Raw genomic sequence first — 27,739 nt, forward strand, 5'->3', positions numbered from 1 at the left:
GGGATGCTCTGCTGCAGAATCAGTTGGTTCTATCAATACAGTATTAAATGTTAACAGGTTCGATATAATAATCGTAGAGTAGACAGTGGTCCCTCATTTATTGCAGGGGTTCTCAGAATAACTAGCCCCTGGTCACAGTTCTCACAATTGATTCTCAAAGTGCAAACCTTTGTAGATTGCAAAACGTAAAAGTATTATTATGCCGCGGTTTGTCTTCATCTGCCCGCCACTTTCGTGCGCCTTTTTCCCTCACGGTGCAGGTGTCTATTTCCGAATGAGGCTCATAGTTATGGGTGTTTTTGTGCTGTTTTTTCTATTGGACGCGATGGTTATCAAAACCAAACGTGATAAATTTGGCAAGCGCAGGAGATTTGTCAATCAGGCTGCAGAATGCAATGCTGTACTGTGCAATAAAAAATCAGCGAAAAAGCAAAGCAGTGACGGATGAACAGCGGGACCACTGTGTGCTGTTTATTAATAAACAATAAAATATATTCCTAAATGACAACATGCATAAAAGCAGAACGGTATTTGTACGTCAGTGGGAAAATAGCGGTGGCTTGCTAGCTTTTGTGCGGCTTCCCCGGGTCAGTGAAAACTTTCAAAAGAGAAATGAATGAACTTACCAGGTTGCCCGATCTCTTCACATATCTTCCTCCAAGCTCGGTCCTTTTTATTCCTGTCTCGGTACTGAAAGCAGCTGGTGTTGTACAGCTCCGAGTTGTTTGCTACCGCATTGATTAGCCTTCCCCTCCATTGAAGTATGAAAGGCTTTGGCAGGATCTGCCCCTTTGACCTAGGTAACAGCCACGTCACCAGGCTCCTGATTGGTTGTCGCGGCGCGATTTGACGCTGGAGTTCAGATTTTTCCAACTCGAGCGGTAGACGCGAAACGCGCGTATGCACAAAATGCAACACAAAAACTCACGCGCGTGGTTTTATTCGCGAGTCAAACGCGCCAGACGCGCTACACTGACGCGCGTTTCACGCGTTTTCGCGTTTTCGCGACGCAAATCTGCTTCCGAATTTTCGCGGGACCCGCATACGCGCGTCATCGCGCCTTTCCATTGACTTTACATGTAAACCTGACGCTCTATTCGCGTCCATCGCGTTCGGTGTGAACACACCGTTACAGTGACATCATGCAGTTTGTGCTTTGACCTCCAGAGGGCGACAAATCAGCACAGACAGAGAGCTCCATTCAAACTTTGCTGCCATCAGGAATAATTCTTCAAATATAATCATCAGTGTTTGAGCAGTTATGATATCAGGGACAATCTAGACATGTGTGACAATACTGAACATGTCACATGACACACCTCAAACATCATGTGATCCACTCTCAGTCTGCACTTTCATTCATGACTTCAACAGGTTGAAATGAGCTTTGAAGAAACATTCAGTGAAATAAATCTTTCATGGATTCATGTGAGCAGCAGATGAACTTTGTACCAACAACATCTTCAATAACAGAGTCTGAATGAAGCTCAGGTGTTGATGCTGCTCCCTGATTGGACGCTTGGTTTCAGCTCTGCTCTCAGTCTTTACTGCACAGGTGAAGGTAGAAAGTGTGACTGGATCTATAGACTGGAAACAGAGAAACATGCTGAACATTTGAAGCTTTGCAGCAGAAATGTTCATGTTACAAATACAGCAGAGCTGATCTGGGATCAGTGTGTTCACACCTGCAGCTACAACAAGGTTTCATGTCTCCACACGTCAGCATGTGAACTTTACTCTGACTCAGTCTGAGCAGTCAGACGGCATATTTTTAAAGTTAACACATCAGCACACACAGAGCTGAGCCCCTCCCACCTGTGCTGAGTTTCAGGTGGAGCCCCGCCTCCTTCCAGGAAGCAGCTCACCTGTGTGTCCGTGTTTAGTGTCCAGGTGTGGAGTGGAGCTTGTTGTTGGTGTGAAGAAACTGTAAGTTTGCTTTGTTTCCTCCTTTAACAGTTTGTCTTTAGGAACTTTACTGTTTGTTCAGCTCGTGTTTGATTTCTTCACACAACAAACTGTGTGTGTTTGTATTTCCGGTCTCTCCATTAAAGTCAGTGTGTAATGTTTCCTGGCTAACATCAGCTGTGTGCAGCTTAGTTCAGCACAAATCTGCCGCTCCATAGTTCACGGTAACGGACTCACAGCTGGACCAACGAGGCCGAGTGTGTCCGCCACTCTGAGCTACGTTCGTGTTTGTGTACTTGTAGTTTGTACTTTGAGTTCAGTCAGAGCCCACAGAGGACGCAGCGTACGTGATGACGTCACAGCCCTTTACCTCCTTTACTGTCACTGTGATTAATATTTACACACGAGACACCTGCAGAGCTCTGACGCTAAGCTAGCACACAGCATGCTAACACTAAGCTAAAGCTAGGCTAGCCAAGAACCCAGAGTGAGTTAAAGCTGAGTAAACACTGACCCCAGACCAGCACCGTGATAAAGTGAGCTGCTGCTGCTGAACTTGAACAGGTAACAAAGTGATGAGCAGTCAGGCTGCAGGTTTCTACCTGTTCATGTTTCTACAGTAGAATCACTTTGAAGTGTCTTTGTGCTGTTTCATCTTTGATTTGTGTTCATAAACACTCAGAGAAACATCACGTGACCTCATCAGGATCTGTGTTGGTGTGTGGGGCTGTACCTCAGCTTTATGTTGTTACATGCTCATTTGTTCATTTTAACATCAAAGTAATGTTATGAGGAGTAATGAAGTAATGTACTCCATTACTTTTAATTAAAGTGTTCTGTGTAATATGTGTAATAATGACTGTTTTGAGTAATGACCAACACTGATCACAACAAAGAGGAAATGCCTCCAACATGCACAAACATTTGAGCCACAACATGCAGTTAATGTGCACAAATGTCTTTGATATGCTGCTCAGTGATGGTGGTGACTGTCAGAGCAGAGCTACTGAGAATCAATAAGTAATATCAATGATGGGATCAGAATCACTAAATTCTTCTCATCCCTGTCAGTATCATACATGTGCTGTATAATGTGATAAATGTAGAGGTGCTGGCTGTTCTCTCACTCTGCTGTTTAGCTGTAAAGGACGCCTCCCTGCCTTTGTCTCATTCATGACCTTTAATAGTCTCTTCTAACATGCAGAGATCTGTATGATCTGTTTCATAGAGTCTAACCAGCCTGTACAGGTAACAACAACAGTCACTGCATCACTGACACACAAACGTCATCTCTGTCAATAACAACATTCATACATGGAATAAAAACACATCAGTGGATCATTGCTGGAGCTGATGTTTGTGCTCCTGGTGCAAAGGCTCTCAGTTTCCTCCTTGAAATAACATCAGTGGTGGGTCAGCGACATGCTTTCTTTCCCTCTCAGGTTTAAATATCTGGGACTCTCCACCGTTTGGTTTTAGAGCTGAAGAAGCTTCTCAGATGAAACGTCTTCCAGAAACTTAAAGACGTCTCTTTTCTCTCCAAGCTCCTTAGATCACATGACCTGGATGACTGAACCTACAGACATATTGACCTGGTTTCATGGTCACATGACAGGTCAGAGGTCAGCAACTGTAACTCAGTTCCTCCTGTTAATGTGAACTCACTGAGTGTTTGTGGTTTACCTCTCAGACTGACTGAAGACGATGATGGAGGAAGAGGAGGACAGAGCAGAGTCTGCAGGGTCCAGCTGTCCGTCTGTGAGGAGTGACCGGTCCAAACCTCTAAATCCAGCCTTCAGTGGTGAACCTGGAGCAACGAGGTCAGAGAGCTGAACTCACTGAGTAACAGAAATAATTCTGCACTGACATTATAATCAGTGTTGACTCTGGTTGATTGTCTGACTGTGTTTGTGAGCTGAGAGGAAATGAAAATGAGTTTGTAACAAAAATCAGTTTTGTCCAGTTTTCCTGTAAAAAGCTGAACTCTAATCTAAGAGGATGTTACTGACAGGAAACAGCTGCATTATCTGCAGTCTGTGTGATCACAGCTGCTTCAATCATGTTTGTGTCTGCAGAGGTCAGAGGTCACAGTCTGCAGGGTCCAGCTGTCCGTCTGTGAGGAGTGACCGGTCCAAAGGTGACCCTCCAGTCTTCAGTGGTGAACCTGGAGCAACGAGGTCAGAGAGCTGTGATGACTCCTTTACATGTTTGTGTTTCCTGGATAAATATGACCTGAAACATCCTCAGATTGTTACAAAGATTCATTAAAAAGAAAACAATGAAAGAGAAAAGATCCAAATGTTCGACTTGGTCATTTGCTGTTTGAGGACAGTGATGCTCATATCTGTGGGGAAAGTGTGACCTGAGTGGGTTCATGTTTGTCTTTAAAGAACAGAGCTGCTCTGATTCTCTTTGTGTCTGATCTGTTAAACAGTCTGAGAGGTCACACAGAGACCCAGCAGCTAAAGCCTGGATCATACTGGCTGCTGTTACTCCATCAGGACAACACTGAACCACAGTGGTGTGGATGTAGTGGATAAATCCCACCATACTGATGCTCAGAGTTAACCACAGGGAACAAAACCAGATGTTACCTTCAGATTGTGACCTTTGGAGTGGACGATGCAGATTTCAATAGAGAATAAATGTTGTTGTTTTTCAGCTGTGAAGAAAGAATCTAATTTTCTGAACTTAAGAATTTATGATGCTGGAAACAACACGGAGACTATAACACAACATTTCCACTGTGTTCATAGAATGAATGTAAAACTGTCAGACATTCATTAAATATGCAAAATGTCTACAGAAGCATCAGAGGGTCAGACGTGAAGCACTCAGTGATTTTGATCAAATGACTCATCAGTTATTGATCTGTACTACACTGATCTACCACGTTAGTAAAGCTGGTGTTCTGGTGGTGGAGGGAGACTCGGATCATGTTCTGGTTTTGGAGCAGTGATCTGCTGATGGTTCAGTTTGATGAGCTTCTTCAAAATCATCCCTGACATCACCACTGAAAGGACGTCCATGAAAACAGACTGAAAATTACTGATATGTTCACAATCTGAGAGTTTAAAACTTGACAGACTTGATTCAGATGAAGTTATTTGAGCAGAAACTCCTGGATCTTTATCCTGTGTTGATCTAATCCTTCATGGTTCCTCCACAGAGTGGAGCAGCAGAGCTCAGAGGTTCCCAGTGGTCAGTCTGCCCAGCAGCATCAAACACAGCTGGACTCCATATTTATGGTCTGTACATGTACAACAACTACTGTTACATCTGTTCTGTTCACAGTCATCTCCATGCTGCTCTTTGTAGACCAGTGGATCGTCAGTGTGTCCAACATGGATCTGATGTTTGGCTCCATGATTTCAGTCTGATTGGCTCATTCATAAATATTCTGTTCCAGCTGCTGGAGGACAACATCATCACTTTTGTGAAGAACGAGCTGAAGAAGATCCAGAAGGTTCTGAGTCCAGATTACCCAGAATGCTTAGAGAGTCAGAGGAGCAGCAGCAGAGAGGCGTTTGTGAAGATCACAGTGGACTTCCTGAGGAGAATGAAGCAGGAGGAGCTGGCTGACCGTCTGCAGAGCAGTAAGAGGATTTATCTAAAGATTTAAGCTGCTGGATAAATGAACATTTTCCAGAGATGGAAGATGGAGCAACATGTTTTAAAGATTAGTTCTTTTTGGAATTGAGTGTTTATTTTTCTTCTCATTCAGAGCTTCAAGCTCCAGTTTGTCATCGTAACCTTAAATCCACCCTGAAGAAGAAGTTCCAGTGTGTGTTTGAGGGCATCGCTAAAGCAGGAAACCCAACCCTCCTGAATCAGATCTACACAGAGCTCTACATCACAGAGGGAGGGACTGCAGAGGTCAATGATGAACATGAGGTCAGACAGATTGAAACAGCATCCAGGAAACCAGACAGACCAGAAACAACCATCAGACAAGAAGACATCTTTAAAGCCTCACCTGGAAGAGATGAACCAATCAGAACAGTGCTGACAAAGGGAGTGGCTGGCATTGGGAAAACGGTCTTAACACAGAAATACAGCCTGGACTGGGCTGAAGACAAAGCCAACCAGGACATCCAGTTCATATTTCCATTCACTTTCAGAGAGCTGAATGTGCTGAAAGAGGAAAAGTTCAGCTTGGTGGGACTTGTTCATCACTTCTTTGCTGAAACCAAAGAAGCAGGAATCTGCAGCTTTGAAGACTTCCAGGTTGTGTTCATCTTTGATGGTCTGGATGAGTGTCGACTTCCTCTGGACTTCCACAAAACTACAATCCTAACTGACCCTAGAAAGTCCACCTCAGTGGATGTGCTGCTGATAAACCTCATCAGGGGGAAACTGCTTCCCTCTGCTCGCCTCTGGATAACCACACGACCTGCAGCAGCCAATCAGATCCCTCCTGACTGTGTTGGCATGGTGACAGAGGTCAGAGGGTTCACTGACCCACAGAAGGAGGAGTACTTCAGGAAGAGATTCAGAGATAAGAAGCAGGCCAGCAGGATCATCTCCCACATCAAGACATCACGAAGCCTCCACATCATGTGTCACATCCCAGTCTTCTGCTGGATCACTGCTACAGTTCTGGAGGATGTGCTGGAAACCAGAGAGGGAGGACAGCTGCCCAAGACCCTGACTGAGATGTACATCCACTTCCTGGTGGTTCAGGCCAAAGTGAAGAAGGTCAAGTATGATGGAGGAGCTGAGACAGATCCACACTGGAGTCCAGAGAGCAGGACGATGATGGAGTCTCTGGGAAAACTGGCTTTTGATCAGCTGCAGAAAGGAAACCTGATCTTCTATGAATCAGACCTGACAGAGTGTGGCATCGATATCAGAGCAGCCTCAGTGTACTCAGGAGTGTTCACACAGATCTTTAAAGAGGAGAGAGGACTGTACCAGGACAAGGTGTTCTGCTTCATCCATCTGAGTGTTCAGGAGTTTCTGGCTGCTCTTCATGTCCATCTGACCTTCATCAACTCTGGACTCAATCTGCTGGAACAACAACAACAACAAACAACCACCGAAAAGTCTGAAACAGGAGAATCTGCAGAGAAACACTTCTACCGGAGTGCTGTGGACAAGGCCCTACAGAGTCCAAATGGACACCTGGACTTGTTTCTCCGCTTCCTCCTGGGCCTTTCACTGCAGACCAATCAGACTCTCCTACGAGGTCTGCTGACACAGACAGGAAGTAGCTCACAGACCAATAAGAAAACAGTCCACTACATCAAGGAGACGCTCAGTGAGAATCTGTCTGCAGAGAAAAGCATCAATCTGTTTCACTGTCTGAATGAACTGAATGATCGTTCTCTAGTGGAGGAGATCCAACAGTCCCTGAGATCGGGAAGTCTCTCCACAGATAAACTGTCTCCTGCTCAGTGGTCAGCTCTGGTCTTCATCTTACTGTCATCAGAAGAAGATCTGGATGTGTTTGACCTGAAGAAATACTCTGCTTCAGAGGAGGCTCTTCTGAGGCTGCTGCCAGTGGTCAAAGCCTCCAACAAAGCTTTGTGAATAAAAATATTCTCATCTCTTTATCTGTAAAATGCTGATTTTACATTACATTTACATGCCTAGAAATTGTATTAATCGTAAAATTAACAATGCCTAGAAATTCCCAAAAGGTTGATTATTTTCATCTGGACATAGCATTTTCAGTAGGAGAAATGTTTCATCACTCATTCCAGTGACTTCTTCAGTCTCAGCTGACTGCAGGTTTCTCCAATCTTACAAACAGTACATTTGCATAATGACTGAAACTAATTCCCCAGAGGAATCCACCCGAGGGATTAATAAAGTTTTATCTTATCTTATCTTATCTTATCTTATCAAAAGAGACCAAATTTAGGGAGGGTGGACTTACAGGGAAACATCTGAAACTGCTTTTCTCAGATGTAATATGAACTGATGCTCTGCACCATGTCCTGTGATGTCCCTTTGATCAATAAGGAAAAGTTTGATTCTTCCTGCTAGATTTAGCTCAAAGTTCTTAAAATTATGAAAGTGACTAACAGTACTGTGTACCTGTGACAACATGTACTGAACTTCTAACACTAAATCTATGAGGTATTCACTAGTTTGCAGTTCAGTAAGTTCTAGCTGTATTATTGTGTTTTTACTGAGCAGATGTGTGTTATATTTCTTCCACACTTACAGTTTAAATTGTTTGTATAAATGTTGAACCTAGAACAAAAAATAAATAAATTTAAATTTATTTTATTCTTCTCCTCAGACTGAGTGCCCCTAACCTATCAGAAGGAGGTTGTGAAGCTCTGTCGGCAGTTTTCTGTTCCTGGTCGTCTAGTCTGCGAGAGCTGGACCTGAGTATAATCAGCCTGCAAGATTCAGGACTAAAGCTTCTGTCTACAGGACTGGAGAGTCCACACTGTGCATTGGAAACATTTAGGTCAGATTTAGTGATACACTGTTTTCATTAATTGATAAAATGAAGCAATTAAATATATTGCGTAATAAAAATGAAATTGTTTGTTGTATTATCTTAGTATTTGCCATAAACATGGAGTTTAAGTAAAGACCAACATTTCTAACCTTGTAACATCAGAAAATAATTCCTTAAAAACAGAATTATTGCTTCATGTAGTAGAGCCTCAATACACTCCGATTACACTTGAACAGTGAAACAAATACTGTTGTTAATGTTTTCCTTTTTAGACTTAGTCTCTGTAACCTAACAGAGAGAAGCTATGAAGCTCTGGCCTCAATCCTCAGCTCCCAGTCCTCTATTCTGAGAGAGTTGGACCTGAATAATTCTGATCTGCAGGATTCAGGAGTGAAACTTCTGTCTCTCGGAGTAAAGAGACCACACTGTAAACTGGAAGCTCTCAGGTCCGAGTATAGACCTTTTAATTGATGGTCATCTTTATATTATTTTATTTTATAATTCTTAAGTTACCGTTTATGCACCTTTTGGTTAATTCTTTGGGCTTGTGTTTTTTTTCTTCACATTTTATCACAAAAAAAAAAAAAAAAAAATATATATATATATATATATATATATATATAAACACACACCTAGCACGCCCCTGCGGGCGGTTTATCCTTCAAGCTCGGGTCCTCTACCAGAGGCCTGGGAGCTTGAGGGTCCTGCGCAGTATCTTAGCTGTTCCCAGGACTGCGCTCTTCTGGACAGAGATCTCCGATGTTATTCACGGGATCTGCTGGAGCCACTCGCCTAGCTTAGGAGTCACCGCACCTAGTGCTCCGATTACCACGGGGACCACCGTTACCTTCACCCTCCACATCCTCTCGAGCTCTTCTCTGAGCCCTTGGTATTTCTCCAGCTTCTCGTGTTCCTTCTTCCTGATATTGCTGTCATTCGGAACCGCTACATCGATCACTACGGCCGTCTTCTTCTGTTTGTCTACCACCACTATGTCGGGTTGGTTAGCCACCACCATTTTGTCCGTCTGTATCTGGAAGTCCCACAGGATCTTAGCTCGGTCATTCTTCCAGGTTATACTCGGCACAGATGTTCCTGTACACTATGCAGGCCACCTGGTTATGGCGTTCCATGTATGCCCTGCCTGCTAGCATCTTGCACTCTGCTGTTATGTGCTGGATTGTCTCTGGGGCATCTTTACACAGCCTGCACCTGGGGTCTTGCCTGGTGTGATAGACCCCAGCCTCTATGGATCTTGTACTCAGAGCTTGTTCTTGTGCTGCCATGATTAGTGCCTCTGTGCTGTCTTTCAGTCCAGCTTTGTCCAGCCACTGGTAGGATTTCTGGATATCAGCCACCTCCTCTATCTGCCGGTGGTACATACCGTGCAGGGGCCTGTCCTTTCATGATGGTTCCTCATCTCCCTCCTCTTTCTTGGGTTTCTGCTGCCTGAGGTATTCACTGAGCACTCGGTCAGTTGGGGCCATCTTCCCAATGTATTCTTGGATGTTTGTTGTCTCATCCTGGACTGTGGTGCTGACACTCACCAGTCCCCGGCCCCCTTCCTTCCGCTTAGCGTACAGCCTCAGGGTGCTGGACTTGGGGTGAAACCATGCATGGTAAGGAGCTTTCTTGTCTTTATGTCAGTGGCTTCTATCTCCTCCTTTGGCCAGCCTATTACCCCAGCAGGGTACCTGATCACGGGCAGGGCATACGTGTTGATGGCCCGGATCTTGTTCTTACCATTCAGCTGACTCCTCAGGACTTGCCTGACCCTCTGCAGGTACTTGGTGGTTGCAGCCTTTCTAGCGGCCTCTTCATGGTTCCCATTTGCCTGCGGGATCCCCAGGTACTTGTAACTGTCCTCTATGTCTGCAATGTTGCCTTCTGGTAGTTCAATCCCCTCAGTTCTGACTACCTTCCCTCTCTTTGTTACCATCCGACTACACTTCTCCAGTCCGAACGACATTCCAATGTCATTGCTGTATAGCCTGGTAGTGTGGATCAGTGAATCGATGTCTCGTTCACTCTTGGCATACAGCTTGATGTCATCCATGTACAGGAGGTGGCTGACAACTGCTCCGTTCCGTAGTCGGTATCCGTAGCCAGTCTTGTTAATGATCTCACTGAGGGGGTTCAGGCCTATGCAGAACAGCAGTGGGGACAGAGCATCTCCTTGGTAGATCCCACACTTGATGGTGACTTGTGCTATGGGCTTGGAGTTGGCCTCTAGTGTTGTACGCCACATCCCCATTGAGTTCCTGATGAAGGCTTTGAGTCATAGGCCTTCTTGTAATCAATCCAGGCAGTGGAGGTCAGTCTGGTCTTGCAGTCTCGGCTGACTGTTCTGTCTACCAGTAGCTGGTGTTTTGCGCCTCTGGTATTTTTGCCAATTCCTTTCTGTGTCCCGCTCATGTATTGACCCATGTGCCTGTTCATCTTAGCAGATATGATGCCTGACAGGAGCTTCCATGTAGTACTCTGAGGCAGGTTATTGGTCGGTAGTTGGAGGGGACCGGTCCCTTCTTGATCCCTCCTTGGGGATCAGGACCGTCCGACCTTCGGTTAGCCATTCCGGGTGTCTCTCGTTAACTAGCAGCTGGTTCATTTGTGCTGCCAGACGCTCGTGGAGTGCAGTCAGCTTCTTTAGCCAGTAGGCGTGAACCATGTCGGGCCCTGGTGCTGTCCAACTCTTCATACTGGAGACCCTTTCTTCGACATCTGCCACTGTGATGGTTACTGGACCCTGTTCAGGGAGGTCGCTGTGGTCTGCCCTCAGATCCACTAGCCACTGAGCATTGCTGTTATGGGTTGCGTCCTTCTCCCATATGCTCTTCCAGTATTGCTCCGTCTCCAGCCTTGGTGGTGCTGTTCTCTTATTATTATTGTTCCCTTGCCACTGAGAGTGCACCTTTGCTGGTTCTGTGGAGAACAGCTGGTTTATTCTCCTGCCTTCTATCTCTCTGGTGTACCTCCTCAAGCGACTGGCCAAGGCTGTGAGTCTTTGCTTGGCAGTTTCCAAGGCCTCAGGTATGGACAGCTTGCTGTATTTCTTATGCACCTTCTTTGTCGCACCTTTCTGCAACTCCGTTAGTTGGCTAACCTCCCTCCGTGCTACTTTGATCTTGCCCTCTAGCCTCCTTCTCCATGGAGGGTACTGCCCCTTGTGGCTGTTCAACTTGTAGCCAAGCATCTCACTGATCACTGCTGCCGTATTGTAGATCAGCTTGTTAGTGTCGGTAATCGTGGTTGTAGGTATTGTCCGTAGTGCTGCATTAACATCATCTAGCAGACCTTCTGAGGGTACTTCACGTAATCTTGGTAACCGGCTACGGGGGATCCAGGTTTCAAGCTTGGCCATGATCCTATTTTTCAGGTCAGTTCCTCTCGCACTCAACGATCCTTCTCCTATCGCACTTGGGGCTATGTACCCAATCTCGGGTGGGGGTGATGATATCTCCCCCCTGACCTGGCGTCCTGACTCCTCCTTGCCGTAGCATCTGTGTTCTACCTCGTCAATCTCTAGCTGTGAGAGCAGTCCCTTTTTTCGAATGTTGGAACACTGAGCTACTAGTTGTTTCACCGTCATTGTGGATGTTGGGTATCGAAGAATCCATAGGTCCGTCATCCTATTCATGTAGCCCCTTCCGCTGGGGTTACTTGCGTAGTAGCATTCCAACAACGCCCTGTTTTCGTCTCTTGCCCACCGATGCCTTCTTGTTCCAGTAGCCCACTTTTCGTCAGGGTGCCCTGGTTCCTCAACACCTGACGCAGACCATCATGCCAGCTCGGACGCGGGCGACGTCCGAGCCGGCATGCCTTCATATTTATCTGTCTCGCTCATGTCTGCGGTAGGCTTACTTAGCATAGGTGGTCTAGCCTTAGGACCCTTACTGGATACAGACGCCCCAGGCAGGAATCGAACTTGCGATATATATATATATATATATATATATATATATATATATATATATATAAAAGAGCAGAGGAGAGGCCCAGGCCGAAAGGCTAGAGGCCGAGGGCACTCCGCCCCCCAGAAAGGGCCCGACCGAGCCACAGGCGCCAGTCCCCAACAAGCAGTCACCCGCAGGGAGAGCCGTGAGGGGAGATGGCCCTCCATACCCATCCTAAGATGTCCCTAGAGAGGTGGTGTTCATGTCTATCTAATCACATGAGCCAAGGTGTGAAAACTGGTGTGAGTCATAATCAGCCAAGGTTTCAAGTGAAGTCATTGTGAACCCACCCCCACCCTGATGTTATTGTCATAAGCCACCACCTCTGTTCAAAGATGGTCCTTCACAGTAAACCTAGATAGCTTCTTTCACTCCTCTTTCAAACCATCTGTCTTCTCGAAGACAGAAAAATTCAAAATACTAAGTCAATATGAAGTAATTTCTTTTGTTTTGTTATTGTTTTTCTCTCTATGTATTATTGTGACATCTACTGTACAATATAAAGCGCCTTGAGGTGACTGTTGTTGTGATTTGGAGCTATATAAATAAAATTGGATTGAATTGAACAATAATGCCTAGTGTTTTTTTATACTTTTTTTTTTCCCGCGTCTGCATATTGCATCCACTTCATAAAATGTTCACAAATGGATTGCTCTTTTGTGTGTCTGCAGGTTGTCAGGCTGTCTTATAACAGAGGAAGGCTGTATTTCACTGGCCTCAGCTCTGAGCTCCAACCCCTCCCATCTGAGAGAGCTGGACCTGAGCTACAATCATCCAGGAGACTCAGGAATGAAGTTGCTGTCGTCTGGACTGAAGGATCCAGGCTGGAGACTGGACACTCTCAGGTATGGAGACAATGTCTGATAGAGGAGGAAGAGCTAGAAACATTTCCTGTGTTCTTCACCCATTTCTGTTTGTTTCATGCAGATGAGACATAAACAATCGCATATGCAGGTGTAACAAATATGTCCACTCATCAAGGAATAATCGAAACATAATCAATAACAACAGAGGACAATTTACTTAGGGTTTGATGGCAATTTAACATCAGCGTCCAATACCTTAAAAAATTGATGTACTGGAGCAAACACGCCCTTAACACCTCCAGGACTTCCTAACATACCCTCTCACACATCAGCTTGATACTGGTACGTCAAAGGAAACTTAACCAACTCTTGGTGAATATGTTTACAGCCTGAACAACTTACAGTTCCCTTGGAATGCAATTTCAACAAAGAAAGGAAGAAGAGGAAAAGAAAAGAAAATATTTGCATCAATTTCCCACCTCTCTTAACTCAGAGATATGTGAATACGTTGCTTAATGAGTCTTTATTCAGCACACGGGTTAAAAACTACAACTTCCTCAGTCCGTAATCAAAGAGTGTTTATTTTGCAATAACCAAAATGTCTTTGTATAATCTTTGTAATTGAGAAAACAAGTGCCAGCAAAATAAATAAAGTGACTGGAGCTGAAAGTGGACATGAGTGCGAGTACTTCAGTCCAAATACTCAAGGTCCGGAAGAATAGGTCACAGCCACCAGTCTCTCAATGACACCAGCAAGATGGCAAGACAGCGCGGCCTCTCCTTCAACAGGAAGAAAAAAAAGGAAGAAAAAAACAGTCTCCTCCACCCCTAGCAGGAAAATGAACAATCAGTCTTTTAAGGCTACTGTGGGTGTAGATATTTACCACTAGCTCACGCAGCTTGCTCTCTGACACAGATACATCCTATGTGAGCTCAGTGCAGTGTGCTAGTTCAAATACACAACATCAATGAGAAGTTATGGCACACTAAACACACATCACTCACTGCGCTACATCCCTTTTTAAAGCACATTTTTCATCCTCTTAACTTACATCTTAAAATATCTTAATATATCCAGACCAGTTGTTACGACCTGGCTCAAAGGCCGCAACTAAGGAGACAAACACAAACTAGGCCACTCTGAGGGGAGTCAGTTAAAAAAAATGGGTTTTTACAAACTTTATACAGAAAACCGACAGGGCTGTGTTCAACACGCCACTGGGCAATCACAAGGCAGCCAATAGCCTATGTGGGTTGACACAGTGCAATCTGCATGCACAGGGGCTGGCACGAGTCTCCCGCTAGCCAATCATTAGAGAGTCCTGGCACTTTTGGACTTGCTTGAAGGAAAAAGGGTGGACTCACTCTATCTGATCATCGATTCAATTTATATAGTGCCAAATCACAACAACAGTCACCACAAGGCGCTTTATATTGTACAGTAGATCCTACAATAATACATTCAGAGAAAAACCCAACAATGATATGAGAAAGCACTTTGGCGACAGTGGGAAGGAAAAACTCCCTTTTAACATGAAGAAACCTCCGGCAAAACCAGGCTCAGGGAGGGGCGGCCATCTTCAGTGAACGGTTGGAGTGAGACAAGAAAAAACTGGATAAAGACATGCTGTGGAAGAGAGACAGAGGTTAATAACAGATATGATTCAATGCAGAGGGGTCTATTAACAAATAGTGAGTGAGAAAGGTGACTGGAAAGGAAAAACTCAATGCATCATGGGAATCCCCCGGCAGCCTACGTCTATTGCAGCATAACTAAGGGAGGATCCAGGGTCACCTGGTCCAGCTCTAACTATATGCTTTAGCAAAAAGGAAAGTTTGAAGCCTAATCTTGAAAGTAGAGATAGTGTCTGTCTCCTGAATCCAAACTGGAAGCTGGTTCCACAGAAGAGGGGCCTGAAAACTGAAGGCTCTCCCTCCCATTCTACTTTTAAATAATCTAGGAACAACAAGTAGGCCTGCAGAGCGAGAGCGAAGTGCTCTAATAGGGTGATATGGGTACTACAAGGTCATTAAGATAAGATGGGGCCTGATTATTTAAGACCTTGTATGTAAGGAGCAGGATTTTGAATTCAATTCTGTATTTAACAGGGAGCTGATGAAGAGAAGCCAACAGCTAGTCCCTGTCAGTACTCATTTTTCAGAATTTTGGATTAATTGACAGCTTTTCAGGGAGTTTTTAGGACTTCCTGATAATTATTAATTACAGTAGTCCAGCCTGGAAGTAATAAGTGCATGACCTGCAGCCTCCTTGAATCGCTACCTTATCATGGTGGAGGGGTTTGTGTGTCCCAGGGATCCCAGGGGCTATGTTGTCTGGGGGCTTTTGCCCCCTGGTAGGGTCTCCCATGGCAAATTGGTCCTGGGTGAGGGACCAGACAAAGAGCGATTCAGAAGACCCTATGAAAAAGACATCGAGGGAACAGTTTACCCTGCCCGGGATAGGGTTACCGGGGCCTCGCCCTGGAGCCAGGCCCGGGGAGGGTGCCCGAGGGCGAGCGTCTGGTGGCCGGGCCTTAGTCCATGGGGCCCGGCCGGGCACAGCCCGAAGAGGAGACATGGGCCCATCCTCCCGCAGGCCCACCACCCGCAGGAGGCGCCATAGGGGTCGGGTGCATTGTGTGTCGGGTGGCGGCCAGGAGCGGAGGCCCTGGCGGACTGACCCCCGGCTACCAAGACTGGCAATAGGGACATGAAATGTCACCTCTCTGGTGGGGAAGGAGCCTGAGTTAGTGCGTGAGGCTGAGAGGTACCGGCTAGATATAGTCGGGCTCACCTCTACGCATGGCTTGGGCTCTGGAACCAGTCTCCTGGAGAGGGGCTGGACTCTGTCTCAGTCTGGAGTTGCCCCTGGTGAGAGGCGGCGGGCTGGGGTGGGTATTCTAATATCCCCTCGGCTTGCTGCCGGTTCGTTGGGGTTTTTCCCGGTGGACGAGAGGGTTTGTTCCCTGCGCCTTAGGGTCGGGGAACGGGTCCTGACTGTCATCTGTGCTTATGCGCCGAGTGGCAGTTCAGAGTACCCAGCCTTCTTAGAGTCCCTGGGGGGGGGGGGGGGGTGCTGGAAGGTGCTCCACCTGGAGACTCTGTTGTCCTGCTGGGAGACTTCAATGCTCACGTGGGTAACGACAGCGAGACCTGGAGGGGCGTGATTGGGAGGAACGGCCTCCCTGATCTGAACCTGAGCGGTGCTTTGTTATTGGACTTCTGTGCTAATCACAGTTTGGCCATAACGAACACCCTGTTCGAACATAAGAGTGTCCATAAGTGCACGTGGCACCAGGATGCTCTAGGCCGTAGGTCGATGATCGATTTTGTAATCGTATCACCAGACCTGCAACCATATGTTCTGGACACTCGGGTAAAGAGAGGGGCTGAGCTGTCAACTGATCACCACCTGGTGGTGAGTTGGATCAGGTGGCGGGGGAGGACACTGGACAGACCTGGTGCACCTAAACGCGTAGTGAGGGTGTGCTGGGAACGTCTAGCAGAGGCCCCAGTCCGCGAGATCTTCAACGCACACCTCCGGCAGAGCTTCGACAGCATTCCGAGGGAGACTGGGGACATCGAGTCCGAATGGACCATGTTCAGCGTCTCCATTGCCGAAGCTGCTGCATTGAGCTGCGGCCGCAGGGTGGTTGGTGCCTGCCGTGGTGGTAATCCCCGAACCAAATGGTGGTCACCACAGGTGAAGGGAGCCACCAGGCTGAAGAAGGAGTCCTATCAGGCTTGGTTAGCCTGTGGGACTCCGGAGGCAGCCAACAGGTATCGACAGGCCAAGCGGAATGCGGCTCGGGCAGTGGCTGAAGCAAAAACTCGGGTGTGGGAGGAGTTCGGAGAGGCCATGGAAAAAGACTTTCGGACTGCCTCGAAGAGATTCTGGCAAACCGTCAGGCGTCTCAGGAGGGGAAAGCGGTGCTCTACCTGCACTGTGTATAGTGCTGGCGGAGCGCTGTTGACGTCGACTGAGAAAATTGTCAGGCGGTGGAAGGAATACTTCGAGGACCTCCTTAATCCCACTGACACGTCTTCCGAGGAGGAAGCAGAGTCTGGGGATGAGGGGAATGACCCGCCAATTTCCGGGGGCGAGGTCACTGAGGCAGTTAAACAACTCCTTGGTGGCAGAGCCCCTGGTGTTGATGAGGTCCGCCCCGAGTTCCTGAAGGCTCTGGATGTTGTAGGGCTGTCCTGGTTGACACGCCTTTGCAATGTTGCGTGGAGATCAGGGGCAGTACCTGTGGAATGGCAGACCGGGGTGGTGGTCCCCATCTTTAAGAAGGGGGACCGGAGGGTGTGTTCCAACTACAGGGGGATCACACTCCTCAGCCTCCCTGGGAAAGTCTATGCCAGGGTGCTGGAAAGGAGAGTTCGTCCGCTAGTCGAACCTCGGATACAGGAGGAACAATGCGGTTTTCGTCCTGGTCGCGGAACACTGGACCAGCTCTTTATCCTCTCGAGGATACTTGAGGGTGCATGGGAGTTTGCCCAACCAGTCTACATGTGTTTTGTGGACTTGGAGAAGGCATTCGACCGTGTCCCTCGGGGTGTCCTGTGGGAGGTGTTGCGGGAGTATGGGGTGTCTGGCCCATTGCTACGGGCCATTCGATCCCTATACAACCGTTGCAAGAGCTTGGTTCGCATTGCCGGCAATAAGTCGGACTCGTTCCCGGTGGGTGATGGGCTCCGCCAGGGCTGCCCTTTGTCTCCGGTTCTGTTCATAATTTTTATGGACAGGATTTCTAGGCGCAGCCAAGTGGCGGAGGGCTTTCGCTTTGGTGGCCTCAGAATCTCATCTCTGATTTTTGCGGATGATGTGGTTCTGTTGGCTTCATCGGGTGAGGGCCTCCAGCTCGCACTGGAGCGGTTCGCAGCCGAGTGTGAAGCAGCGGGAATGAGGATCAGCACCTCCAAATCTGAGGCCATGGTTCTCAGCCGGAAAAGGGTGGAGTGCCCACTCCGGGTCGGGGATGAGTTCCTGCCCCAAGTGGAGGAGTTCAAGTATCTCGGGGTCTTGTTCGCGAGTGATGGGAGAAGGGAGCCGGAGATCGACAGACGGATTGGGGCTGCAGCTGCAGTAATGCGGACGCTGCACCGGTCCGTCGTGGTGAAGAGGGAGCTGAGTGTAAAAGCGAAGCTCTCAATTTACCGGTCGATCTACGTCCCTACCCTCACCTATGGCCACGAGCTATGGGTAGTGACCGAAAGAACGAGATCGCGGATACAAGCGGCAGAAATGAGCTTCCTCCGAAGGGTGGCTGGCCTCTCCCTTAGAGATAGGGTGAGAAGTTCGGCCATCCGGGAGGGGCTCAGAGTAGAGCCGCTGCTGCTCCACATCGAAAGGAGTCAGCTGAGGTGGTTCGGGCATCTGACAAGGATGCCCCCTGGGCGCCTCCTGGGTGAGGTGTTCCAGGCATGTCCCACCGGGAGGAGGCCCCGGGGCAGACCCAGGACACGCTGGAGAGATTATATCTCTCGGCTGGCCTGGGAACGCCTTGGTATTCCCCCGGATAAGCTGGAGGAGGTGGCTGGGGAGAGGGAGGTCTGGGCCTCTTTGCTTAGGCTGCTGCCCCCGCGACCCGGCCTCGGATAAAGCGGATGAAAATGGATGGATGGATGGACCTGCAGCCTAGAGCATCTTGCTGCTACATGCACTTATGGACACTCTTATGTTCGAACATGGTTTTCATGTTCAAACTGTGTTTTGGCCATATGCCACTCTGAGACGGAATATTGTTGCGCATACGGAAGAAAGCAGTACTATATTTTTGTATAATATGTGCATTGAAGGACATGTCTTGGTCAAAATGACTCCATGGTTCCTCAGTGTTACTGGAGGCCAAGGTAATGCCATCCAGAGTATCAATCTAGTTAGATACCATACTTCTAAGATTTTCAGGGTCAAGTACAATAACCTTAGTTTTATTCTTTACTAAGAAGCAAAAAGTTAGAGGCAATCTAGGTCTTTATGTCTTTAAGACATTCCTGCAATTTAACTCATTGGTGTGTGTTATCTGGCTTCATGGACAGATAGAGCTGGGTGTCATCTGCATAGCAGTGAAAATGTATGCTATGTCTTCTAATGATACTGCCTAAGGGAAGCATGTATAATGTAATGGCGGCGCGCACAGACGCAGCGGCCCGGAGCTCCTACACTTTTGCACTTTTGGTGGTACTGTGTATTATTTCACACAGTCTGGGGTTACTTCAATACAACAGAGATGATCTACTACAACTAAGCCGTGGAGATCTTCAACTAACATCCGAGTATCTCATCCCCCCGGAGATCGTTAAGCAACCCCCGGGGCTACCCGCAACAGCAAGCCGCAGGAGGAGACGTTGCGAGCGGAGGCAGAAGAGAGGCAAGCGGGGAGGCCTGTGGGCACGGCTAAAGACTAGTCCGTTTAAACCACCACTCCCGATCATATTCCTCTCCAACGCCCGTTCAATCCGTTACAAACTGGATGAAATACGACTGGAGATCGCCACTCGACGGACTTTTAATAACTGTTCGTGCATGATTTTCACTGAAACCTGGCTGGACAGCGCCATTCCCGATGCGGCTATCGATCTAGCAGGCCGCACCGCCTATCGAGCCGACAGGTCTGCGGACTCGGGTAAGAAGACTGGCGGGGGGCTGTGCATCTATATTAACAACCTTTGGTGCACGAACGTCACGGTAACGGAAAAACTGTGCAGTACAGAGGTAGAACTGTTGGTGTTAAAGTGCCGTCCATTCTATCTCCCTCGGGAATTTTCTGCCGTTTACATCTGCGCTGTTTACATTCCACCAGATGCTAATGCTAAGCTAGCGTTAGCACAATTGAGCAGCAGCATCAATAACAGCCTGGTAGCACACCCGGACAGTGTCTTTATTGCGGCTGGGGATTTTAACCACGCGGACCTGAAATCTGTACTTCACAATTTCCACCGTAATGTGAAGTGTGCTACCAGAGGAGATAGAACGTTGGACCAGGTGTACACCAACATGGCGAATGCGTACAGAGCCCAGGCTTATCCCCACCTGGGTCTGTCAGACCATCTCTCCCTTCTGCTACACCCAATATACACACAAAAGATCAAGAGCACTGGGATTACAACCAAAACCGTGAGAACATGGCCGCAGGATGCTATTCCGATGCTTCAGGACTGTTTCCACTGCACAGACTGGGATGTATTCAAGGTGCAGGACACTGACAATCGTGTCGCATTGGACAGTTACACCTCCACTGTCTTGGACTACATCTGTTTCTGTGTGGACAATGTAACAACTTGGAAACGATTCCGTGTGTTCCCTAATAATCCACCCTGGATGACACACGGAGTTCAACAACTTATTCGAACAAGGAACAACGCTTTCAAATCCGGGGACCAGGAGGCATACAGTGCTGCCAGGGCCAACCTGAGAAGAGGCATCAAGACTGCCAAGCAGCAGCACAGGAGGCGTATCGAGGCCAGGTTTGAGAACAACACAAACCCAAGGCAGGTCTGGGAGGGCATCAGGGCTATCACGGACTACAAAAGAAGAACACCATCACCCTCAGCCGACAGTTCTACTCTGGCTGAGGATCTAAATCTCTTTTATGCCCGTTTTGACAGGGAGAACACCGACCCTGTCCTGTCCCCTCTCCCCTCAACCGACCCTGCTCCGGTCCTGAGCACTCATGAGCTGAGGCGTGTGTTCCGGAGCATTAACACCAGGAAGGCGACCGGGCCGGATGGAGTGCTGGGCCGGGTGCTAAAAGACTGTGCTGCGGACCTGGCGGACGTCTTCACCTCTATATATAACACCTCGTTGTCCTGTTCACTGGTACCATCCTGTTTCAAAGCAGCAACCATCGTTCCCATCCCAAAACAGTCAAATGTCACATGTCTGAACGATTTCAGACCTGTGGCACTCACCCCCATTCCCGCCAAATGCCTGGAGAGACTGGTCATTAAACACATCAGAGCTGCTTTTCCACCATCCCTGGACTCGCACCAGTTTGCATACAGGGAGAACCGGTCAACCGAGGATGCGATCGCCACAGTGCTGCACACATTACTGAAGCACTTGGAACACAGGAATACCTATGCACGGCTCCTCTTTGTAGACTACAGCTCGGCTTTTAATACCATCCAGCCATACAAACTCCGTCCCAAACTCCACCAACTGGGACTTAACTCCTCTCTGTGCAACTGGATTGTGGACTTCCTCACTAACCGTAGACAGAGTGTCAGAGTGGGTAAGAACACCTCTTCCATCCTTGTGGTCAACACCGGTGCCCCTCAGGGGTGTGTTCTGAGCCCTCTGCTATACACTCTCTTCACCCATGACTGTATTTCCTCCTGCGCGTCCAATCTCATTGTTAAGTTTGCAGATGACACTACAGTGCTCGGACTTATATCCAACAATGATGAGACAAACTATAGGACAGAGGTGCAACAACTAGAGTCATGGTGCCACGACAATAACTTGGTCTTAAACACCAAAAAGACCAAGGAGATCATTGTAGATTTCCGGAAGAGGGGTCATAACAACCATCTGCCTCTCTTCATTGGCAGTGAGGCGGTGGAGAGGGTGAGCAGTTTTAAATTCTTGGGGGTAACTGTGACCGAGGACCTGTCCTGGGGCAACCATATCACCTCAGTTGTACGGAAGGCCCAACAGCGCCTCTACTACCTGAGGAGACTGCGGAGCGCACACATTCCCAGATCTCTGATGTTGAACTTCTACAACTGTGCCATCAGCAGCGTTCTGACGTATGGATTTCTAGTGTGGTTCCCCAGCTGCACCAAGGCCGATCAGCAAGCACTCCAGCGGGTGGTGAAAGAAGCTGGCAGAATTATTGGAACAAGTCTGCCAGAGATCAGTAATATCTTCCCCACTCGCTGTCTGAGGAGGGTGCACAGTATCCTGCGGGACCAACATCACCCTGCGCGCCACCTTTTCCATCTGCTGCCCTCAGGGAGAAGGTACAGGTCTATACAGGCCAGAACATCCAGACTGGCCAACAGCCTGTATCCACAGGCTGTGAGGCTCCTGAACTCTCTGCCCCCCTCTCACGGACAATAACCATATCCAACTTCTTAATAGCAATGAACTGGTCTGCATTGGTGCATCATATCTTTATTCTCTTCCCCCTCCTGCCCCCCCCCCCCCCCCCTCTTTCTTAAATAGATAACTATCATATCTGATATCATATCTCACAGTACAATAATATTGAATGGGTTGCATTGTTGTATTTTGTCATGTTTCTCAGGTCTTTGTCTGAATTTCTACGAACATTATTGCTAAGGATTGTCTTATTGCATTGGAGTCACACTGGGTTAAATATGTACACTTGGGTTTTAAGGGGTATCTATTATTTTCTTCTTTTTTTTGGGTTGTATGGAAGCCCCAAACGCAATTTCATTGTTCTTGACAATGACAATAAATAAATAAATACTAAAATACTAAAATACTAAATACTAAACAGAATTAGTCCTAGCACTGAATCCTGTGGAACACTGTAGTTGATCTTAGTGTATGAAGAGGACTCTCATGACTGTAGTGCAGTACCTGTAGTACCTACAGCATGTTCCAATGACTCTAATAGGATATTATGGTCAACAGTATCAAACGCTGCACTGAGGTCTAGCAGGACAAGCACAGAGATGAGTCCACTGTCAGAGGCCAGAAGAAGATCATTTGTAACCTTCACTAAAGCTGTTTCTGTGCTGTGATGAGCTCTGAAACCTGACTGAAACTCTTCAAATAAACCATTCCTCTGCAGATGATCTGTTAGCTGTTTGACAACTACTCTTTCAAGGATTTTTGAAATGAAAGGAAGGTTGGAGATTGGCCTATAACTAGCTAAGACTGCTGGGTCTAGAGATGGCTTTTTAAGTAAAGGTTTAACTTGTTTTTACTTGGTATATAGTCGATTATTAGAGATAGGTTGATCAGATTAAGATTGAAGCATTAATTAATGGCAGGACTTCTTTGAGCAGTTTTGTAGGAATGGGTCTAAAACCATTGATGGTTTCGAGGAAGTATTTATTGAAGTTAACTAAGAAAGATCAATTAGAGAAAAAGACTCTAAATGAATATCAATGGTACTAAAAGTAGGCTTAGGCTGCTGCCCCCGCGACCCGGCCTCGGATAAAGCGGATGAAGATGGATGGATGGATGGACTAAAAGTAGCTGTAGATAATATTACACGTGTGAGATGATTATGGGTTTGTAGAGAAGTCCAATAGAAAAACACCGCTCGGGTTCAGATCAGGGAGCCCGTTCCTCCCAATCACACCCCTGCAGGTCTTGCTGTCATTACCCACATGAGCAGTGAAGTCTCCCAGTAGGTCGACAGAGTCTCCAGGTGGAACACCTTCCAGCACTCCACTCAGAGACGCTAAAAGGCTGTGTACTATGAAATGCCACTCAGCGTATAACCACAGATGACAGTCAGGACGCATTCCCCGAACCGAAGGCACAGGGGACAAACCCTCTCATCCACCAGGAAGAACCCCAACGTACAGACAGCAAGCCGAGGGGATATTAGAATACCCACCCCAGCCCGCTGCCTCTCACCAGAGGCAACTCCAGACTGAAACAGACTCCAACCCCTCTCCAGGAGACTGGTTCCAGAGCCCGAGCCATGCATCGAGGTGAGCTCAACTATATCAAGCCGGTACCTCTCAACTTCACGCACAAACGCGGGTTTCTTACCCACCAGAGTGGTGATATTTCATGTCCCGATTGCCTGTCTTGGTAGCCGGGGATCAGTCCGCCAGGGCCTCCCCTCCCGCTGCCACCCGGCACACAATTCACCCGACCCCTACGGTGCCTCCTTCGAGTGGTGGGCCAGCAGTTGGATAGGCCCATGTCCCCTTTTCAGGCTGTGCCTGCCTGGACCCCATGGGCTAATGCACGGCCACCAGACGCTCGTCCTCAGGCCTGGTTCCAGGGTGGGGCCCCACTAACCCTACGCCAGGCAGGGTAAACTGTTCCCTCTGTGATATTCTCATGAGGGTCCTCTGAACCCCTCTTTTTCTGGTCCCTGACCCAGGACCAATTTGCCATGGGAGACCGTACAAGGGGGCAAAAGCCTCCAGACACATAGCCACTGGGATCCCTGGGACACGGAAACCCCTCCACCACGATAAGGTAGCGATTTGCGGAGGGGTGGATTGAAGTGTATTTATGAAAATGTTGGGCTGATCCTTTATCAGTGTCTAACAGTATGGGTATGAGAGCCATGAAATATCCATGTGTGCATGCTGAAAGAGACATTGCTGGTCTGACCCTCCTCCTCCTTTCAGGGTGGAGCCTGCTGGAGTCCGATGGTTGAGACCAGGTCTGAGGAAGTGTAAGTGTGTTTTTAATGGGATTCATGAAAACAAAGCAGCACACATTCAACCATCTTCATCATGTCAGGAGTCATCATCAAAGTGTCAATCAATGAACAGATGATGGATCAATAACTGCAGCTGGATTGTGTTTGTTCTCTCCATCAGATTCCTGTCAACTCACAATCGACACAAACACAGTGAACACAGAGCTCCAACTGTCTGACAACAACAGGAAGGTGACACGTGTGGAGGAGGTTCAGTCATATCCTGATCATCCAGACAGATTTGATATTCGACATCAGCTGCTGTGTAGAAATGGTCTGAGTGGTCGCTGTTACTGGGAGGTTGAATGGACAGGAGATGTTTATATATCAGTGAGTTACAGAAGCAACAGAAGGAAAGGAGGCAGTGATGACCTTGTGTTTGGATGGAATGATCAGTCCTGGAGTCTGTGGTGCAGTCGTGGTCATCCTCGTTCTGTCTGGCACAATAACAGAGAAACACCCATCTCCTCCTCCTCCTCTGTCTCTAACAGAGCAGCAGTGTATGTGGACTGTCCTGCTGGCACTCTGTCTTTCTACAGAGTCTCCTCTGACACTCTGATCCACCTCCACACCTTCAACACCACATTCACTCAAACTCTTTATCCTGGGTTTGGACTCTGGTTTGATTCCTCAGTGTGTCTGTGCTGAGTTGGGTGTAAAGAGTTTCCTCCTGTTAGAGAAACACTCTGAATGTTGAACAGATAGTTCAGTCTGTACATTTCTGTCTCCTTCAGGTTTTGTATTGTTGATTGTCATTTATGCTTAGAAATATCTACTCATATATGCTTAGAGTTTTATAATTAGTTGTAGATTAATAGAGTTTTGATCCTTAGTAGTCTGCAGAGACACATTGTGTGCATTCCAGAGTGCTCTGGCTTTCACACCCACATTCGGGGAGCATGTAAGAGGTCATACCATCTTTTATTGTTTTATGATAGGATAAACGTATCTATATCTGTTTTAGGCTAAGTGCTTTTTGTTTAGATGAACTGCTGGTTTAGGGAAGTCTTTATGGGGTCACGCTCTGACCCCCCCCCCCCCCCCCCCCCCCACACACACACACACACACACACACACACACACACATACTTACAAAACCACAGGCAAGGTACTCTTTGTGTGTGTGTAGACGTCATATGTTAATGAACCTATGTATATTCATGTAACCTCAATAAAAGAGCAGTGTTACGGGAGAGCGGATGAGAGTCCAACGGAGGCCAAGTGGGCGGAACGACATCTGGCTCTGGTCCAGTCTCCCTCATGCATGAGTACGAACTTTGCCTACTTGGTGTTCAATGCTTTTGCAGTGTAGTTAAATTGTCTCGTTCCAGCGGTGGGCCTGTGCTAGACAGACCCAACAGTCTCTTTCTCTCAGTAATACGTTTTCAGGATTCAATCAGCTCAACCCAACTTTGTTTTAAATGACACACCGAGGTTATTCCTAGGAATCAGATTTGATCTAAAACCTTTAGTTTCACAATCAACTTATTTAAGACAATCTGAGCGTCTGAGGGTCTCAGAACGGTCTGTCTTGCAGGGCTAATAAAGCCAACTTAGTGCTACGAGTTCATTGAACATATGTCCACTACTTTCTGTCTTTCCTTGCATAAGTAATAAATTGTTTTTGAAGCCAGTTTGGTGCATTGGCCCTTTAACACAAAGTTCCTATAGAGAAATCCAGTTTGTCTTAAAACAAGAAAATATCATCAGCATATATCATCATTTAACAGTCCAAATAATCACACTTCCAGTTCAGTTCTGTGTCAGTGTGATCAGTTCAAATCCATGCAGTCTTGTGTGTGTGTGTGTCTCAGCACACATGCAGATGAGGAGAGAGCTAACTCCGAGCCTTGCGGAATATTCAGAAGGCAGGCGTGCACTGAAGGAAACCAAGATACGTTTCCAAACTCTTTATCCAGCCTGTTTGAGAGTACATTACGAAGATGGAAAGACAACGTATGACATGGTTAAAGAGGCAACATCGGACATGGCTAGCTTGGGGCCGCTCGTAAAAGTGATTGAGTCACGCAGTTTTAAAGAGAAATTGCAAGAGTTCACACATTCGTCACCGGACAATACAGATTAAATTTACTCTACAGCAAATGAAATTTAGTAGTGATGACTGACGGTTAAGACAAGATAAAGACTTAACATAAATTTTTTGAGCAACTTGCTCGAAGTAAAGGGACAAAACCCGGACCATCATGTCTTAACAGTTTATAGGCATTTGTTTTTGATCAACAATGGCTGTTTTTACAGCAGAGGGCCCTGCAACTTGGAGGCTTTCCCTCGGACTTGCTACGGAGAGGACCTTGTAAGTGGAATTCTATGGGATCAGAACGATGCCACCTTAAATGAAACCAAAAAAAAAAATTGAAACTGAAAAAAATATTGTAACTGAAAACAATGTACTGAAAAATCTTGTATTGAAACGGGGATTCCGACCCACATGTATTGCACATATTATAATTAGGGATGGGTATCAAAACCCGTTTCTTGTTGAGAACAGGTTCCCACTGTTTCAATCCCTTGGAATTGTTTGCCATTTTTGCAAACGATTCCCTTATCGATTCCAGTTGCCCCGAATGACGTCACCACATTGCGGACCGTCATTTACCTGGCAGGAAACACGGCGCCTAAGCGGCTCAAACGCTCAAAAGTTTGGTTATACTTTACATGCAAACTCCACACAGAAAGACCCCAGCCTGGTGGTGGGACGTTCTTGCTGTGCGGCAAGAAGGTCTTACACAGCAAATTTCAAATTCAGTTTTAAAAGCTTTTGTTCAAATTAAGCAATTCAGATTTAACTTATTCGAATTGAGTTTGTGATGGCACAAAGTTCTGCCACATGACAAAGTGCAGGTTCCCTTTTGTTAAAAAATGCTCCCCTGAGTCATTTCAACCTCTCCAGGTAGTTTCACACGTAGTAAATATGTGTTGCATGTGTGCGGTTTTCAAGGGTATGCTCGAGTGTGATGTTAATAAGCACTGTGTGCCAAACTTAAGTGCACGCAACACAGAAATTACCCCTAGTTTACTGGCAACAGCCCCAGCTCTTTATTTAGCCATTACTGTATAGAAATTTTCTTCTCTAGCCTTAAATAAGTCACAAAATAGTTGAAAATAGTTGAAATGAACTGATATTCTGCATCAGAGCTGCTTTCATACCAGACATTCACATGGACTTTTTCTGCCATGCATGGATCGTTTAATTGGCCTCTGGCACTTCAGGCAAGACAAGTTTATTTATATAGTACAATTCAACAGCAAGGTGATTCAAAGTGCTTT

General features: G+C 47.0%; 2 protein-coding genes across 4 annotated transcripts in view; both read left to right on the forward strand.

Moving 5' to 3' along the window:
- Positions 1–1,524: 1,524 nt before the first annotated feature.
- Positions 1,525–27,739, forward strand: part of LOC308399580 (protein NLRC3-like) — a gene marked incomplete at its 3' end in the record, with an annotated part of 115,773 nt that continues 89,558 nt past the window's right edge. The window contains exon 1 of the mRNA XM_080886934.1: positions 1,525–1,926. The remainder of the gene's footprint in view (positions 1,927–27,739) is intronic.
- On the forward strand, positions 5,091–25,928 carry LOC308397259 (NLR family CARD domain-containing protein 3-like). Of its 3 annotated transcripts, XM_080883087.1 has the most exons (6): positions 5,091–5,501; positions 5,630–7,433; positions 8,596–8,769; positions 12,948–13,121; positions 24,378–24,424; positions 24,573–25,928. In XM_080883087.1, exons 1-6 carry the CDS (start codon positions 5,162–5,164, stop codon positions 25,097–25,099), a joined length of 3,066 nt encoding a protein of 1,021 aa, XP_080739213.1. In that variant the 5' UTR covers positions 5,091–5,161; the 3' UTR covers positions 25,100–25,928. The 3 variants fall into 3 exon arrangements, with proteins under 3 accessions (XP_080739213.1, XP_080739211.1, XP_080739212.1); XM_080883085.1 differs by lacking the exons at positions 24,378–24,424; positions 24,573–25,928 and adding an exon at positions 8,156–8,329 and having other exon boundaries at positions 12,948–13,327; XM_080883086.1 differs by lacking the exons at positions 8,596–8,769; positions 24,378–24,424; positions 24,573–25,928 and adding an exon at positions 8,156–8,329 and having other exon boundaries at positions 12,948–13,327.

The sequence above is a fragment of the Rhamphochromis sp. 'chilingali' genome (genome assembly GCF_963969265.1).
Source record: "Rhamphochromis sp. 'chilingali' genome assembly, chromosome: 1".
Taxonomy (NCBI): domain Eukaryota; kingdom Metazoa; phylum Chordata; class Actinopteri; order Cichliformes; family Cichlidae; genus Rhamphochromis; species Rhamphochromis sp. 'chilingali'.

What these genes read in the sequence shown, in the direction of transcription:
- LOC308397259 (XM_080883087.1), top strand. Translation starts at nt 5,162, where the DNA reads ATGTACAACAACTACTGTTACATCTGTTCTGTTCACAGTCATCTCCAT. An exon ending in GGCTGACCGTCTGCAGAGCA is followed by an intron (nt 5,502 to 5,629) that starts GTAAGAGGATTT and finishes CTTCTCATTCAG; the next exon opens with AGCTTCAAGCTCCAGTTTGT. An exon ending in GAGACCAGGTCTGAGGAAGT is followed by an intron (nt 24,425 to 24,572) that starts GTAAGTGTGTTT and finishes TCTCTCCATCAG; the next exon opens with ATTCCTGTCAACTCACAATC.